This window comes from Hemicordylus capensis, chromosome 1 (genome assembly GCF_027244095.1).
Source record: "Hemicordylus capensis ecotype Gifberg chromosome 1, rHemCap1.1.pri, whole genome shotgun sequence".
Classification (NCBI taxonomy): Eukaryota; Metazoa; Chordata; class Lepidosauria; order Squamata; family Cordylidae; genus Hemicordylus; species Hemicordylus capensis.
In genome coordinates, this window is record NC_069657.1 from 455,029,609 (window position 1) to 455,046,756 (window position 17,148).

The 17,148-nt window shown below is 48.1% G+C and overlaps 1 protein-coding gene across 8 annotated transcripts in view; it reads left to right on the forward strand.

Annotated features, from left to right (window-relative positions):
- The window catches only part of FBXO16 (F-box protein 16), a 32,247-nt gene that overhangs the window by 6,621 nt on the left and 8,478 nt on the right, over nt 1-17,148 (forward strand). For 3 of the 8 annotated variants that reach the window (XM_053249436.1, XM_053249445.1, XM_053249457.1), the window contains exons 2-6: nt 7,355-7,597; nt 10,756-10,791; nt 11,634-11,840; nt 13,711-13,875; nt 14,761-14,993. In XM_053249436.1, coding sequence (XP_053105411.1) covers nt 7,424-7,597; nt 10,756-10,791; nt 11,634-11,840; nt 13,711-13,875; nt 14,761-14,993 — 815 coding nt within the window. In that variant the 5' untranslated portion in view covers nt 7,355-7,423. Of the gene's footprint in view, nt 1-7,354; nt 7,598-10,755; nt 10,792-11,633; nt 11,841-13,710; nt 13,876-14,760; nt 14,994-15,841; nt 16,527-17,148 lie in introns of those variants that run through there. The other 5 variants (XR_008307024.1, XR_008307014.1, XR_008307004.1 and 2 more) reach the window with 5 other exon arrangements.

The following is a 17,148-nucleotide window of genomic DNA, read 5'->3' on the forward strand; positions in this document are numbered from 1 at the left end:
TCCTCAAAGCCATCATTATTCCGGGGCATATTTGAATAAGCTAGAAATACTTGAATGCAAAGTCACAGCTCTGCAGAAGCATGGGCACACTGCTCTGGCCTGTTTTGAGTGCCCAGTTTAGGAAGAGGGAAGGAGAAATGGAGTAAATGCAGTGCTGTGTCATGTAAGGTTACAGTATCCAGGGCTTTTCAGTTTAGAAACAGGAACTTTTGGTAAGAACTAATCTGCCTACTTTCGTTTCACTATCCCTACATTTAAATTTGGTCCAAATAAGTTAGGCAGTTCACAAGTTAGCCCACTTGTGTCTCAAATGTCCATGCACCCGCCATCTTGAATCAGGGTGGATGTCATCATAACAAACTATGCCTTTGAGTTGTCCCTATGTGTCCACACAACAGTACCAAATTTGGTCCAAATCGGTTCCCACTTGCTCCTCAAACGTTCATGCATCCACCATCTTGAATTGGGGTGGATGATATCATCACAAACTATGCTACTGAGGTGTTCCTATGTGTCCCTACAGCTATAGCAAATTTGGTGCAAATTGGTTAGGCAGTCCACAAGTTAGCCCTTGCACCTCAAACGTTCATGCATCCGCCATCTTGAATTGGGGTGGATGATATCATCACAAACTATGCTACTGAGGTGTTCCTATGTGTCCCTACAGCTATAGCAAATTTGGTGCAAATTGGTTAGGCAGTCCACAAGTTAGCCCTTGCACCTCAAACGTTCATGCGTCTACCATCTTGAATTGGGGTGGATGACATCATCACAAACTATGCCATTGAGGCATCCCTGTATGTCCCTACAGCTGTAGCAAATTTGGTTCTAATCGGTTAGGCAGTTCGTAAGTTAGCCCAGTTATGCCTCAAATGTTCATGCGTCTGCCATCTTGAATGGGGTGGATGACATAATCACTACGCCATTGAGGTGTCCCTCTGTGCCCCTACAACTGTACCCAATTTGATTCATATTAGTCCGGGCATTGAAAAGTGGATAGGGACGCACACACACACAATGCCAAGTGATCTCATAAGCTTACTTTTCTTAAGGAAAGTAGGCTAAAAAGGGAACTAAGGGAAAGCATACGAATAAGAATATGACGAGTATTTATATACTGCTTTTCAACCAAAGTTCCCAAAGCGGTTCACATACAGAAATTAATTAATTAATTAAATGGCTGCCCGTCCCCAAAGGGCTCACAGTCTAAGAAACGTAAGAAAGACACCAACAACAGCCACTGGAGGGATGCTGTGCTGGGGATGGATAGGGCCAGTTGCTCTCCCCCTGCTAAATAAAGAGAATTGCCACTTTTAAAAGGTGCCTCTTTGCTTAGTTAGCAGGGGTTAGGGTTAGAGGTGTATAAAATTGTGCATGGTGTGGAGAGAGTGGAAAGAGAGGAAGTTTTCTCCCTCTCTCACAACTCTTGAACCAGGGGTTATCCCATGAAATTGACTGGCAGGAAATTTAGGACTGACAAAAGGGAATACTTTTTCACACAGTGCAGACCCCATCTATGGAATTCTCTGCCACGGGATATGGTGATGGCCACCAGCTTGGATGGCTTTAAAGGGGGACAGACAAATTTATGGAGGACACAGGTCTATCAATAGCTGTTGGTCTTGATGACTACCCTGTTTCCCCGAAAGTAAGACCTAGCAGTAATTTCTGATGTACCGCTAATTGCCCTAGTGCATTTTGGGGGGCTAAAATTAATATAAGACACAGTCTTATTTTCGGGGAAACACGGTACCTCTGGTTTCAAAGGCAGGATACCTCCAAATACTACTTGCAGGGGAGCAACAGCAAGGGAACGGGTGTGCCTTCCCCTCTTTCCTGTGGGCTTCCCAGAGGCATCTGGTGGGCCAGTGTGGGCTCTTCTTAAGTTATTATTTTTTTAAGTATTCATGTCAGCTGAACGTTAGTCTGGAGATTACAGTTCGGGGTCGCTCATTCTATGACTTTCAAACTGTTCTTTGCAGCAAAGTGTTACAAAAAAGGTGTGTTCCGTGTTGCCTTTGTAGGCGTGTCGGGATAGCTGTCTATATTGTTTCAGAGTTACTTCTTTTGTTACAAAAACCTGCTCCGTCACCTTGGCGTTGTAACTAGAGATGTGTAGAACTGGTTTGCGTGTGAACTGGACTGCTGTGAACCAGGCCAGTTAGAGCGGTTTGATTGTGAACTGCTTCGAATCAATTCCAGCTGGTTCATCGAACCAGCCGGCCCAGCCAATTGGTTTGACCGAACCACTTAGGCGCAGTTCGCTTTGGCACAGTTTGGTCCAAATCTGAACTAAGGCATGTGTGCGCGCTCACATGGTTTTTGATCTCCGCTCAGTTAATTTTAGATCCCGCTCAGGTTGAATCAGGAAGGTCCCACTCTGAATGCAGGTGCGCACACAATGCCTTGATACTGCCACCCAGAGCAAAACTCATTCCGCACACAGATGGGGGGGGGGGAAATAGAGAGAACGCTGATGTGAACCTAATTGGGACCGGATAGCACCAAACGGTCCGCGCATACCCCTAATTATAACACCTATAATGCAAACATTCTTAAGTGTTTGTAGAACGGTTGCTTAGTAGCCCTATTTAAGACTTCAGGTTGCATTTAGAGCATCTTCATCCTTTCTGTTTTTGAGGTGGCCATTTAAGATTGTTTTATTTAGCACACACCTGAAAATGAAAAGTGGCCCTGTAGACTAGAAATCAGGCATTTGAAAACATGTGTCGTAAAAGTACACTACTCAGAGAGTTGTGATTGCAGTGACAACCTGCTGAGTGTCCCCTTGGTGGCACACCCAGGTTTCTTGCTGGGTAGTGTATGAAATTGCTCTTAGGATATATGCCCCATGTGCTTATTCCTGTGAAGAAAGGCACTAAGCTTGTTGACACAATCAGTAGTTGGGTAGGACAAGCATCCTACCCAGGTTCGGGAGTTGTGCGTGCTCCTGATTTTTGGTCATGTGTGAAAAACTAGGTAGGAGGCAAGGAATGTGATCACATGTGAGACTTGTGCTGGGTCGGACAGCTTTCCCTCCTACCTGATTAAACAGCTAGGTACAAGAGCTGAGCAGGATGGAGCCCTCCTACCAGCACAAGCCTCACATGTGATAACTCCCCCCACCTAGGTTTTCACTTGCACAGGATCACAAAGCACACACAGCTTCCAGACCTGGGTGGGATGCTTGTCCTACCCAGTTATTGATCATGTGAACAAGCCTGCTATACAGCAGAGGTGGCCAACATGAGTTTCTCCAGCTGTTGTTGAACTACAAATCCCATCATCTCCAGCTGCCATAAATTGCTGCTGTATAGCCCCATACACCCCTGCTGTAAGGCAACACACACATACCATAGGAACCTAGGAAGCTGCCATATGGGTCAGCCCATTGACCCATCTAGCTCAGTATTGTCAACACACATTGGCAGTGGCTTCTTCAAGGTTGCAGGCAGGGATCTCTCTCTCAGCCCTATCTTGGAGATGCTGCCAGGGAGGGAACTTGGAACTCTTCCCAGAGAGGCCCCATCTCCAAAGGCTAACTTGGCTGCATCTCCAAAGGCTTACCCCTGCTAACTTGGCAAAGAGGCACCTTTTAATGTAGTGATTCTCTTTATTTACCAGGGGGAGAGTAACTGGCCCTATCCACCCCCAGCACAGTACTTCCAGTGACTGTTGCTGGTGTCTATCTTATGTTTCTTTTTAGATTGTGAGCCCTCTAGGCACAGGGATCCATCTTATTTATTTATTATTACTCTGTGTAAACCGCCCTGAGCCATTTTTGGAAGGGCGGTATAGAAATTGAAGAAAGAAAGAAAGAAAGAAAGATCTTCCAGCGCTCGCACACATAGTCTCCCATTCAAATGCAAACCAGGGTGGACCCTGCTCAGCAAAGGGGGAAATCCATACTTGCTCCCACAAGACCAGCTCTCCTCCAGATGCCCCGTGTCATCTTCATTTCTTTCTTGACAAGGGCGCAAGAAGGCAAAGATGGAGCCTGTCGTCCTTCCAGCAAACAGCTGTCCCAGCTCAGTAGTGGAGAGATATTGTGGCCTGAAGTTTCTCCCGGGCACACAGCTTTCTTTGACTTGTCTTTTGACTTCTCCTTTTCCTTCCCTTCGCACAGGAGCATTCCTCACAATATGAAGAGGCAGACTTGGCTTTAGTGCATAGTACACCTGACAGTATATTCTGCAAGGAAGGTGCTTGCTTCTCCCCTGCCAGTCTGTCTCTTTGATGCACAAGTTTGCAAACAGGTATCTCTTCTTACATGCAACAGATACATGTTTGCAAACTTCTGCATCGAAGAGACACACTGGCAGGGAAGTGGCAAGCACCTTCCTTGCAGAATTATTTGTGCACTTAAAATATCTCAAGTCTGCCCCAGAAAATGCAATGTGCCTAATGGCCCACATGCAGCCTGTTGCCCAGCTGCTGCTGCTGCTGCTGCTGCTTCTCCTCCTCCAAAACAATTCCTCTCTCTACCCAGCTCATTCCTCATCTTCAAGACTCTTGTAACCTCCTTCTCGCAGTCAGGGGCATATCTAGGGTAGGGCAGGCAGGGCATGTGCCCCGGGCACCACTTGAAGGGGGGCACCATTTTTTTAAATGATTTTTTAAAAAATGGCCACCATGCATGCTCAAATGTCCTCTGCTGAAATGGTCCCTGCAAGGCCCTAGGCCTTGCCAGGCCTCGCAGAGGCCATTTGAGCATGCGTGGCAACCTTCAAAGTGGGCATGCATGGCAACCTCCAAAATGGCTACCACACAGATCTTTTTAGGCCCGAACAGGCCAGAAAATCAGCCCGGGATGCGCCGCAGCAGTGAATTAAGAGGCCGGGGGGAGGGGGAACCTTTGCAGACCCCGAACACAGCCTTTAGGAAGCCCCCCGAAGGAGCTACAGGTAAAATAAAAAAAAATTAATATAATATAAGTCACTGTACACATATTCAGTTTGGCACTATGTATAGAGAATCAGGGTTTGTGAATACTGAGCTGAAGCTTATGAGCTAGGATTGTATTCATTTGCTCTTACTTTGCTTCTTGTGATAAGTGAGTTAAATGTGATATCTTAATAATATGGCTATTAATGGTGAGTTTGTCTTTTAATCAGTGTGAAATCCTTAGTATTAAGGCCCACTGAGAGTTTCTTGCTCTCTTTCTCTCATTTTAACATGTCTTTCTGAAATACTAGAATATATTCCAAGCAGTGACACAGTTTACTCTGCATGTCCTTTAATTATTTTCAGAGTATCTGGGAAAAGTCAAATTCTTCATTTATTTTTAAAACCTATGTAATAGCAATGCCACAATGCATAGTAGAGAATTAGACAGGCACTTCTGTTTAGTTTTCCAATTACACCTCCACATAGTGTTTGAGTATTTCATGAGCCCCAGCATACTGAAATTTGTAGTTTCACAGCATTTTTTGGTCTGACTATGTCCGCTGCTAAATAGTTTTTGAAATATTAAAAGATTAACGAGCTTGACTTGTATTTTTGAGCTGATATTATGGTGAAGTTATCTGAAAGATGGGTGTCAGATGTTTGTGTTAGAGGTTGTTGATTTTTACCCACAATAGGTAGAACAGCAGAGCACTAAGGAATGAGCACACACTCCAGTTACACAGTAGGTAGCAGAGGATGGTTTGGGTATTGCAGCTATTTAGAGAAAACACATGGAGATCCTTGTATGACTAAACACTAAATATTTATTGGTTAAATACACTTAGACAGGAAAGACCTATCTCTAATCTAAAGGACTACATAGTGGATAGGTAAGGAGAGAGAGAGATGTTTCCATCTGCTCTCTAGGAGGAAAGGAAGGATTGTGACTCAGCACCGGAAGTGGTGCAGAGTCAGTGCAGGGGTCACAGAGCAGGGGCAGAGAGGGAGACCCTCACTCACTGTCTCTACTCCCAATGCCCCTAGTGGTCATTAGGACAGTTGGTGCAAAAGGTCGATGCACTGGAAGTTCATCTCCAACAGTTTGGACAGGGGGCACAATTTGAGCGCTTGCCCTAGGTGCTATTTTCCCTAGATATGCCTCTGCTCACAGGCCTGCCTTCCTGCCATCTCCCTCCTCTTCTGCCATGCTTCTGCTGAAAGACTCTCCCTTCCATCATCACTCTGTGATCAACTCACCCTAATCCTTACACCTTTAATCTAGTTCTCTCTCATCACTCTCCACATTAAGTGCCTCTCTTCTGTATGCAATATCTTTGTCATCACAAATGTTCCTTGTTGCTTTCATTAGAGGCTCCAGATTCCAGAAAGGAACCTCTGCATGTCCAGGAAAAGCACAGGGTATATACCTCCTCCCCAGACTGCACCACTTCAGAATATAGGCCTGTTTGAAAGTTCCTTGCCTCCACACTCACATCGAAAACTAGCACAACATGAAGACTCTGCAAGAACCACAGCACACATGGGATCTTCCCAGCCACCCACTCCCACCCTGGTGCAGGGGAATATTCAGTCATACAGCCTCTCACTTTCTGTCTGAAGCAGTACAGTCCCTGGGGGACTGTGACTGATTGATTGATTAAGTGCTCTCAAGTCGGTGTTGACTCTTAGCAACCACATAGATGGATTCTCTCCAGGACAATCTGTCTTCCACTTGGCTTTCAAGGTCTCTAAGTGGTGCATTCATTGCTGTCGTCGTCGAGTCCATCCACCTTGCTGCTGGTCATCTTCTTCTCTTGCCTTCAACTTTTCCCAGCATTACGGACTTCTCGGGGGAGCTGGGATATTGTATAATTTGTCCAAAGTATGATAGTTTGAGCCTGGTCATTGGTGCCTCATGTGAAAATTCTGGATTGATCTGTTCTATGATCCATTTGTTTGTTTTCCTGGCTGTCCATGGTATCCTCAAAAGTCTTCTCCAGCAAGAAGGACTGTACCACATGCTTTATCTCAGGTGTTCCCAACCTTGGGTCTCAAAATGTTGCTGTACTACAACTCCCATCATGTCCAGCCACAGTGACAGCATCTGTAGACACTAGGTTGGAAACCAACACTTTGTCTGAAAGTGAAGATCACCCTGATATATGTGCTGAGATTCAGGTTTTGTATATGACCATTAACCGGCTTATTTCACAAGCCAATAATATCTCCATTATAATATTTCGGTTATGGTATTTCAATGAGCTCTTTAACTTCTTTGCAAGCTTTATTGCATATCTTTCTTGCCCCCCTGGTAACGACTGATCAGATCTAATGGAAGAGCATCAGTGCTCTTCAGTTGCATATTAAGTTGCTCATATGGATGAGAGAGACCGGAGTCTACTGCTCCTTTTCAAAATAAAACGACCAAGAAGAGTTCCTTTATCCACTTCTCTTTTCTATCCCTTAGTTTATTTTAAGAACATAAGGAAGACTGTAAAGGAAAACCAAGGTTTCTGATGCCAGTGACAGAAGCTGCATGCAGACCTGGGAGCTTGGACATGTGTTATTATCGACCCTGAATCTACTTAACTGCTGCATCTTCTACAGAAAAGAAATGGCATTTGCACCGCCCAAAAACCCGGAGAGCCGCAAGATGCAAACCAAGATGAGCACCTGGACACCTCTGAATCACCAGCTCATGAATGGTAAGGTGAGTATCCATAACTGAGTAAAGTGTGGGTCCTATGGGAGGCCTCTGGCACGTCGGGCGGAAATACTGTGTTATGACACCATTGCACTGTGTGACACACCAAAGGCCTCCGTGCCTGTGCTGGGACCTGTAGGAGCCCGTTTTTGCCCCTGCTGGAATTCCTGGCACGGATTAGGGTGTTAGTCCTAGCCCTGAATCCATTTTCCAGTTCTGTTCTGCCTCATAATCTGCCCTGCTCTGCTCCTGCTTAGTCTTCTGGACTAAACCCCCTTTAATAGAGGGTCTCTAGGGTATCTCCTAGAAGTCTGTCTCTCCCAACCCAGGCTCTGGGCTCAGTATAAGAGAACACCATCCTATGGGAACTATTCGGGATATTCCTGGCATTGTGCCAAAAGAAAGGTGGTTTCGATGAGTGGACCAGGGAAATGGGAGGGTGCTAGTGTATGTTGAGACTCTTTGGTGGTACCTTTGGTAGATAAAGCAAATTCTGAATTGTGACTGTGGCGGAACGGAATAATCTCCAGGTCCAGTTTTTGGAGAGAAACTCACAACTCTAGTGAAGTAGAAGTTCTCCCACAAAACACACACACCCCTCCGGAAATAAACCTATAATTATTAATAAACCTATTAGATTGTACAAATATTCATGCTCCCCCCCCCCCCCCGTGCAATCCTGTTCAGTGCTACAATTTTCTCTGGCTACTTTTACCAGTGCCATCTTTTTCTGGGCTGGAACTTCTTTTTCCAAGAGACGGCAGAATGGGATGCTGGTGTGTGTGTGTGTGTGTGTGTGTGTGTGTGTGTGTGTGTGTGTGTGTGTGAGAGAGAGAGAGAGAGAGAGAGAGAGAGAGAGAGAGAGAGAATTATTACTGCATTCTTTTGTAAACTATTTCAGAGACCATTCAGTCAGAAAAACAGGGTATACCATTTTTAAATGAAGTAAGGAAGTAAGAATTATCCCTCCTTCCTGGATTAGTCACCTGGGCAATCTGGCCAAGTCAACAATCGCACGGGGAATGGGCTAGCATCAAACGCTGCACATCTAGTCAGATTTGGCTATATGGCGATGGTGTTGAGACCAACTGAGGGCAACGGATCACAAGGAATAGCACCCCCTAGTGGTCAGCTACCCCAGAAACCAACCGCTCAGGGATTGGCGAGCACAAAACACGACGAGGCTGTTCCAGCCCGCTTTCCCGCGGACGTGGGAACCGCCTGGAGCCACCTGGATCCCGGCAGTTAGTCCGCTTCAGTCCCCGCTCCACCCACCCCAGAGCATGCTGGAGATACCCTGGAGCCAGGAGGCTGCTTCTTAGGTTGGGGGTCTCCTCATGAGTTGGCGCCACAGCAGTACACGATCCGCTAACCTGGGCTGAGGGGAGGGGAGGTTCGGGCGGTTTGCTGCCGGGAGCCGCTCGGCCCCTTTGGCAGCACAGCTTTGGGGCGGTCGTGAGAATCCCCTCTATTTATGTGAGGCCTGTAAGATCTTCCCCTTAGGAGAAGGGGCCGCTCTGGGAAGAGCACTTGCATGACTGCATGCCTGCAGAAGGTTCCAAGTCCCCTCCCTGGCATCAGCAAGAGAGGACTGAGAGAGTCTCCTGCCTGTAACCTGGGAAACGCTGCTGCCAGCCTGTGTAGGCAATACTGAACTGGGTGGACCAATCGTCTGACTCAGTAGAAGACAGCTTCCTATGCTCCGAACCCCTGATGCTACTCTAGCAGGAGAGGCTTGAATGTTTGGACCTGTTGTGATGAAAAGCCACCTTGGGATGGTTTCCCCAGCACCTGATGATTTTGTAAGAGGATTAACGAATACATGCTTTGTTTCCTAATGGAGTGTGCCACGACAAGAGTTCACCCAAGTGGATATAGGAGAGCTTGGAAAGCAAACACTGGCTGTTTCTGTGATCAAAGCTCCCTGGGAGCCACTCAAATAACTCCCCCACTTTCCCCCTTCAGATACCTGAAGCCAGACGTGGTCCTTGGGTCAGTCATCATTTCCCTGCAACAAAAAGCCTTTTGAAACATCCCCGCCAAAGAGGCTGCCGGCCGCTGTGGGCGAGACTCCTTGCTTGGCCAAGTGTCTCAAGAACACACGGGGTGGGAGCGGGAAGAAGCCCACTAAATGGCACCAGTCACAGGACTGAGATTTGACGTTTCGTCCCTTAAGGCAGGAGAGTAACTGTAGCCTAAGCTGGGAGGGGGAAAGGGGCAACTGTTCAATTTGGGGGTGACCACTCCGAGAGTCTCCAGCTGTTTGTGGACTACAGCTCCCATCACCCCCGGCTGCAGTTTATTGTGGCTCTGGATGATGGGAGTTGCAGTCCAATAATCGCTGGAAAGCCTCCGGGTTGGGCACGCCTGCTGCATGCGGTTCCTTAAGAGCAAAGAGAACAAGAAAAACCTTACCAAAAAGTGCACTTGTTATAATGTGCTCTCTCTGCAACACAATTCCTCCGTGCATTTCAAGTAGTCCTTCTTCACCAGGGGCATTCCATAGCTTTTGGACAGTAACATTTTTTTGCTGTTCTGGAGACTTTGTTCTTGTGATCCTGGGCAGAGATGCCCAACCCTGGGTCCCCTGATGTTGGATTACAACTCCCATCATCCCCAGCCACAATGGCCAAAGGCATGATGGGAACTGTTGTCCAGCAACACCTGGGTTAGACAGATTCATGGATAAGAAGAGGTTATCAGTGGCTGTTATTAGCCACGATGGTTAAGTGAGACCTTCAGAGGTATAGTGGTGAGAGTGCTGGACTAGGACCGGGGAGACCCGAGAGTTCAAATCCCCATTCAGCCATGAGACTTGCTGGTTGACTCTGGGCCAGTCACTTCTCCCTCGGCCTAACCTACTTCACAGGGTTGTTGTGAAAGAGAAACTCAAGTATGTAGTACACCGCTCTGGGCTCCTTGGAGGAAGAGCGGGATATAACATGTTAAAAAATAATTAGAAATTAATAAATCAGATGCTGGGGAAAACAATATGGAGGAATGGGTTGCCTTCCTTGAAGATACTTGATAAATTGATGCCTTGTGCTACAACCAGAAATGGGGCCCTTTTAAAAACTAGACTACCTATTTTGGTCATACTTGCCTATTATCTGTTTATTTCTTTATGTCCAGATTTTATTACTTACTGGGTGTTTTCTTTAAAGGTATTTGAAGAAAGAAGAAACTTGCTGGGGAAATGGGTAATATTTCTCGCTTAATCAAACCACAAATCAGCTTGATGTAGCCGCAGTGATCCATGCCTTGGTTACATCTTGATCAGACTGCACCCAGGCACTCCTGGTGCCCTGTGTGTGTGTGTTGATTATGGAGGGCGTAGGGCTGGGGGAGCAGTATCAGTCAGGGCACATGAGGGTGTCCTGATCTGTAGCCTTTTTGAGTGGGGCGTGTTACCCGATGGTGGTCTTGGGGTGGTCCCAGGTGGCGGTCTTATCAGTGTCTGCTGATGTTCTTTGATCTCAGATTGTCAGGCCAGCAATGGGGTCCTATTCCACTCATAAGAAGAGCCCTGCTGGATCCGGCCCAAGGAGGCCCATCCAGCCCAGCATCCTGTTTCACACAGTGGCCCACCAGATGCCTCCAAGAATCCCACAGGCAAGGGGTGAGGGAACCTGTGATCCAGCAAGACACTTCTTATGTTTGTCAACGGCCACCAGGCACGACTGCTAAATAGAACCTCCATGAACAGACACAGTATGCCCCTGAATGCCAGATGCTGCGGGCGGACCACAACAGCAGGCTCTCATTTTCACACCTTGCTTATGAATGTGTAAGAGACATAGCTGGCCCCGCTGGAGGCAGAGCACGGGACTGGATGCATTTTTGCTCTGAACTGTGTTCTTAGTAGCGAGAGAAACAAGTACCAGTAGTCGCTTTAAACAGGGACATCATAAAGGGACAGCGTGGGCCCCGTGGTTTGATCTTTTAAAAATATTATGTCGTGGGGGAATCATTGGGGAAGGGCTGTCCCCAGGGGCCACAAAACAACCTGCCACTGACTCTCTCCCCCCACCCCACCCCCCAGTTTGACAAATGGACGGACGGTCAGAGGCGGAGTGTCCTGATGGATCTCTTGGAGCGCTGCTCCCCCTCCCAGCTGAAGTTCTTTGCCAAGCAGCTGCAGGATCGAGTTCCAGCTGAAGCGCTGGATTTCACCAGGAGGCTTCCCCGGGCATTATCCTTGTACATCTTTTCTTTTTTGGATCCTCGGAGCCTCTCTCGATGTGCCCAGGTAAGACTCCTCGTGCTTCAAAGGATGCAAAGCTAAGAGTATCTTTTGTCTAAAGAGAGGGAGCGTATATGACTGCTCCCTTCAGATACTTAACAAGAGCTCAGGTTGCTCACCTGTAACGACAAGGATGAAACTTCCATTGACCGATTAGGAAACAATTCCTCACTCTGGGTGGAATGAGCTGAGGGGTGTCGTGCCAGTCCTGGGACTGCAGCAAGGGCCACTCAAAGACAATCAAACTCCCCACTAGTTTTAATGGCTTTATTTTTACCTCCATAGCAATAGCAATAGCACTTACATTTATATACCGCTCTATAGCTGGAGCTCTCTAAGCGGTTTAGAGTGATTTAGCATATTGCCCCCAACATTCTGGGTACTCATTTTACCGACTTCGGAAGGATGGAAGGCTGAGTCAACCTTGAGCCCCTGGTCAGGATCGAACTTGTAACCTTCTGGTTACAGGGCAGCAGTTTTACCACTGCGCCACCAGGGGCTTCTATTGCATGCTCCATGGCATGCAATGGGGACTCACTCTTGGAGGCTCACTTGGAGAGGGTTGCAGATCAAACAGAGATCCGAGTCCAGGTCAGGAGATGAATTCTTGAAGGTGGCGAATTGTGGAAAGGTGATTGCTAGGTGAAAGAATCTGGGGCTTTATGCAGCAGTTCAAAGAGAGCACTTATCCTGCCAAGCACCAAGGACAGAGGTGCTTACTCTGGACTGGCTGAGGGAAAGGAGGACGCTCTCCAGGCAAATTCCTCTTCACATAACCAGGTGCTCTTGGGTAATTCAGTGGTATAGAGATGAATGGCTCTAGGCTTGTGGCCAAACCATACGGTACATAGAGGCTGATCTCACGCACAGGCAAAATCAGGCTAACGAAGCCCAGCCCGGCCTTGCCAACGCGTGAGAACTGCCAGGATCGAGGCCTTGAAGAGCTACTGCCAGTTAGCCAGCACAGACCAGGGGTTCCCAACTTGGGGTCCCAGATACTATTGGACTACAACTCCCATCATCCCAAGTATCAATGGCTGGAGACTGGGGGTGATAGGAGTTGTAGTCCAACCTCAACTGGGGGCCTAAGGCTAGGAACCCCTGATGTAGTGAGCTAGATGCTGGAGGTCATCAGGCAGCTTCGGATGTGTGCCCCAGAAGTATTTAGGGATCCAGCAACAAGCAAGAGCTGAGTGAGTGCTGTGGCTGCAGGGCTTTGGGAACGGCCCTGCTCTCTGGAACCACAGCAATGGCATATGCCACTGAGGAGGTGTGTACTCTGCATGCTTTTTTAGACCTGTGAATAAAGGCAAGCATCCGCTCACTGCTCTGCATGTGTGACACTTGGTTGCACGGTTGTATACACGGACCTGCCTTTGTCCTAGTTTAGAAGCAGTACCCACGTAAACACTAGGCTCATTCCTACAGCCAGAACCTGGGCAGGAAAAACCTCCTGCCCCAGTTCAGAAGCTGCACGTGCCCCCGTTTTCCGATCGTGTGCGAGTTCAAAGGAAGATCGGAAGTGGGGAGCTTGATTGTGTGCCAAGCCCCACAGCTGGGTAGGGCAGTTTCCCCTCCTACCTCCTTCTGAAGCGGAGGACGGAATCTGGTGGGTCCTGCTCATTCCACCCAGCCCACAATCGAGCTCCTCAACCACAGCCATGTTTTTCACTTGCGCGCCATCGGAAAACGGGAGCACACACGGCTCCTCTGCCCCGGTTCTGATCCCGAGGAAGAGCTGCCTGCCTCAGCATGAACTGGTGTTTCCTGATGCTGAGCCCCAATCAGACTTTGCACCTGGCTGCGGCAGCGTCTCTCCTTTTTGCTACGAGAGTCTCCCCGGAAGCAAGAAAAAGGGTTCCCTTGCCATTCACAGGTCAGCTGGCACTGGAAATACTTGACGGAGCTGGACCAGGTCTGGATGCGGAAGTGTCTGCGCTATGGGTGGTACATCAACTTCTCTCCAACTCCATTTGAGCAAGGAATTTGGAAGAGACACTACATCGAGATGGTGAAAGAGTTGCAGGTTACCCCGCCTAAGGTATCCCCCATAGTTCCTGCGGGAGAAGTATTTTGCAGGCTGGCTGGAAGCAGTATTCCCTCTATCCCCCCCCCCATGTGTGTGCGGAACGGGTTTTGTTCTGGGCAGCAATATCAAGGCAATGTGCGCACACATGTGCATTCGGAGTGGGATCTTCCTGATTCAGCCTGAGTGGGATCTAAAATCAACTGAACGGACATCAAAAAATGTGTGTGCGTGCACATGCGCACACCTTAGACTCCGGAACACTGGCTGGGAGTCTTGTGTCGGATGTGCGAGGTTTCCATGAGCAGGGATTTGTGACATGGGGAACATGGAGACCAGCCCACAGCCACCGGTGTTCTGAAGTGATGCAGTCCCAGGAGGACTGTACCACATGCAGGGGTGCCACTTGCCTGCCCTTTCAAAGCACCAAGCAACAGAGAGCAGGCAAATCCTGGAGGTGGGGAATCCACCGCAATGCCTTCATCTGCCAATGAATTTGCAGCTGCATTTGGAGAGCTGGGGTCTGATCCCCTCGTTTAAAAAAGGACAGAGCCAGACAAAGTGCCCAGAAGGGCAGCCAGAATCGCCAAGGGGTTGGAACACTTCATCAGTAAGGAAAGGTTTTTGGAAGTTGGGGTGGGAGGGCATTAGAGGTTTATAAAACTATAAATGGTGGGGAGAAAATGGATAGAGCAGCTCTTCACAACAACAACTTCTCCTTCTCCTTCTCCTTCTCCTTCTTCTTCCATACCACTTTCCAGCCAGTGCCCACCAGTTTCCAGCATTGGGGGGAAGCGCTGTAGTAGCCAGAGTGGAGAAGATCCAGCAGTGCCAGGTAGCTGGGTTGCGATTGCAGGAGCTGAGGGTTTATTTTGCTTGCCTGTTTCCCTCCCACTTTAGACCCCTCCAAAATATGACTTTGTGGTGGTGGATGTTCAGCCTGTCGCTAAAGAGGTCCTGGAGATGAAGCCGTCCCTGTCATCAGTCCTCCATTCAGCATCTCTGCTCGGAAAGAAGATGAGCAAGGACAAGAGGGAGCTCCCTCCTTGGCGTTCCTCAGATAAACATCCAACGGACACCATCCGATTCAATTACCTGGACAACTTTGATCCCATTGAGGAAGCAAGGCAGGCGTAAGACACACCCCTCGTTCCTGCTTCTGTCCTTTTGCCAAACAGAATTATTAGCAACATGATCCAGCCCTGCCCCTGCCATCAACTGCCAACACCATCTCATTCCTCCTCGAGAGCAATGCTGCTAAATATAAGAGAATCACCACTTGAAAAGGTGTCTCTTTGCTCAGGAACATAAGAACATAGGAAGCTGCCATACACTGAGTCAGACCCTTGGTCTATCTAGCTCAGTATTGTCTTCACAGACTGGCAGCGGCTTCTCCAAGATTGCAGGCAGGAGTCTCTCTCAGCCCGATCTTGGAGATGCTGCCACGGAGGGAACTGGGAACCTAGATGCTCTTCCCAGAGTGGCTCCATCCCTTAAGGGGAATATCTTACAGTGCTCGCACATCAAGTCTCTCATTCATATAAAACGAGGGTGGACCCTGCTTAGCTAAAGGGACCAGTCATGCTTGCTACCACAAGACCAGCAGGGTCACTGAGCAGCTGCCACTAGTTCTCTTCAAATGCTTTCACCTTCCACCTTTCCCAGAAACTAACTAGTCTACACATTCCTGTTAGGGCAGGTTTTGCCTCTGTCCCTCCAGCCAAGTGCTTCTACAAGATGCTTGAAGAGTTTCTCAGTAGCCCACGATGTTCATGTAGCATGCCAGTTCCTATTCCCCATTCCCAGACCCAGGGATGGTCTGGAGGTCAGCCCCTGCTTCGCATCCTATCATCCACTGGGCCAGATGAGCCACACTTCCTCTCTTTCCAGACATACCTTTATGTCTTGTTGATGAACTGTCAACTTATTTCTTTCTTACAAACGTACAAGTATGAGCTCCCTTCTTTTCGCAACCTTACAGGTTCCCAGACACAACAGAAACTGAATCTCAGGTGCATTTGTCATATTTCATCTGCCTAGACGTACAGGCATGGGAGACGAGGGAGGGCGAGGAGGAAGGAATGTGCAAGAGAGAGGAAGAGAAGAGAGCATCAGGCGTCTTCCTGCATTTCTGGTTTAGCCACCAACCGCAGAGCGAGGAGCACAGAACGTTTCCCAGAGAGAGGCAGGTAGCTTTTTCCCAAGGCTCCTCCGTCCTGAGTATAAGAAGGCACCGGAGTAGATTCTGCTGCCTGCTTTATACATATGTATCTTGCCCTTCCTTCAAGGAGATCAGATCAGCATCCTGTTTCCCTAGGTGGCCAACCAGATGCCTCAAGGAAGCCAACGAGCAGGACGTTAAAGCAGCAGCCTTCCCAACTGGTATTCCATGGCATAGTGCTCTTGAACATGGAGGCTCTGTAGTTTAGTTTAGTTTAGTTTATTACTAGCAACTATCAAAAGCAGAAGGAGAACAAATCCCATTTGCATATAAAGACAGCTGTTATCCAACATCCTAACTGAGCCAAGAATCTAGAAGACAGGAAAGGAAGTGAGTTGCTGTCGAGTCCTAAGAGCAATAGAGCAGAACTTAGCCACCTTATATGTAATGGAAGGAATTTTATCTGAAAGCAAAAAAGCAGCATAAGATTCTTCTGAACGACCAGGTAAAGATAATACAATTGGAGTTAATAAAGTCTGTCGTATGTCCCTGTAGAATAAGCAACGCAACAGAACATGTTATACATTTTCAACATCCCCTAAAGCGCAAGGACCAAGTCTGTCACTCCCTGGGACTTTCAAAAATCTCCCAGAAAGCACTGCAGAGGGCAGTACATTGTGTCTCGCCCAGAAAAAAAGCCCTTTGATGGCGGTGGTAGATTAAACTTTGTAAAAGTTTGTAAATAAGAAGACGAACCACGGAGGTTCTGTAGAGCCAGCGTGACTAATAGCCATTGATACGCGGCCTCTCTTCCTTCTCCCCGAATTTGTCTAATTCCCGTTTACAGGCCAAATAAGCTAGTGGCATCTTCATCATGGCTTTTTGCTGCTTTGTAAGGGAGGTTAGTCTGAGGGGGATTTGAACCCAGGTCCCGCCAATCCTAGTCCAGCACTCTAACCACTGCACCACATGGGCTCTTGTGAACGCTCAGAAACTAGTCTGTGTTGAGGCGCCAGCATCGCTTGACTGCTGGGCTTCAGAGCTTGCAAAGGCAGCACAATTCTGGGCATGCCGACTTGGAAGGAAGTCTCGGCTAAATTCAGAGGCAGGGAGTGTCTCCCAGGAGA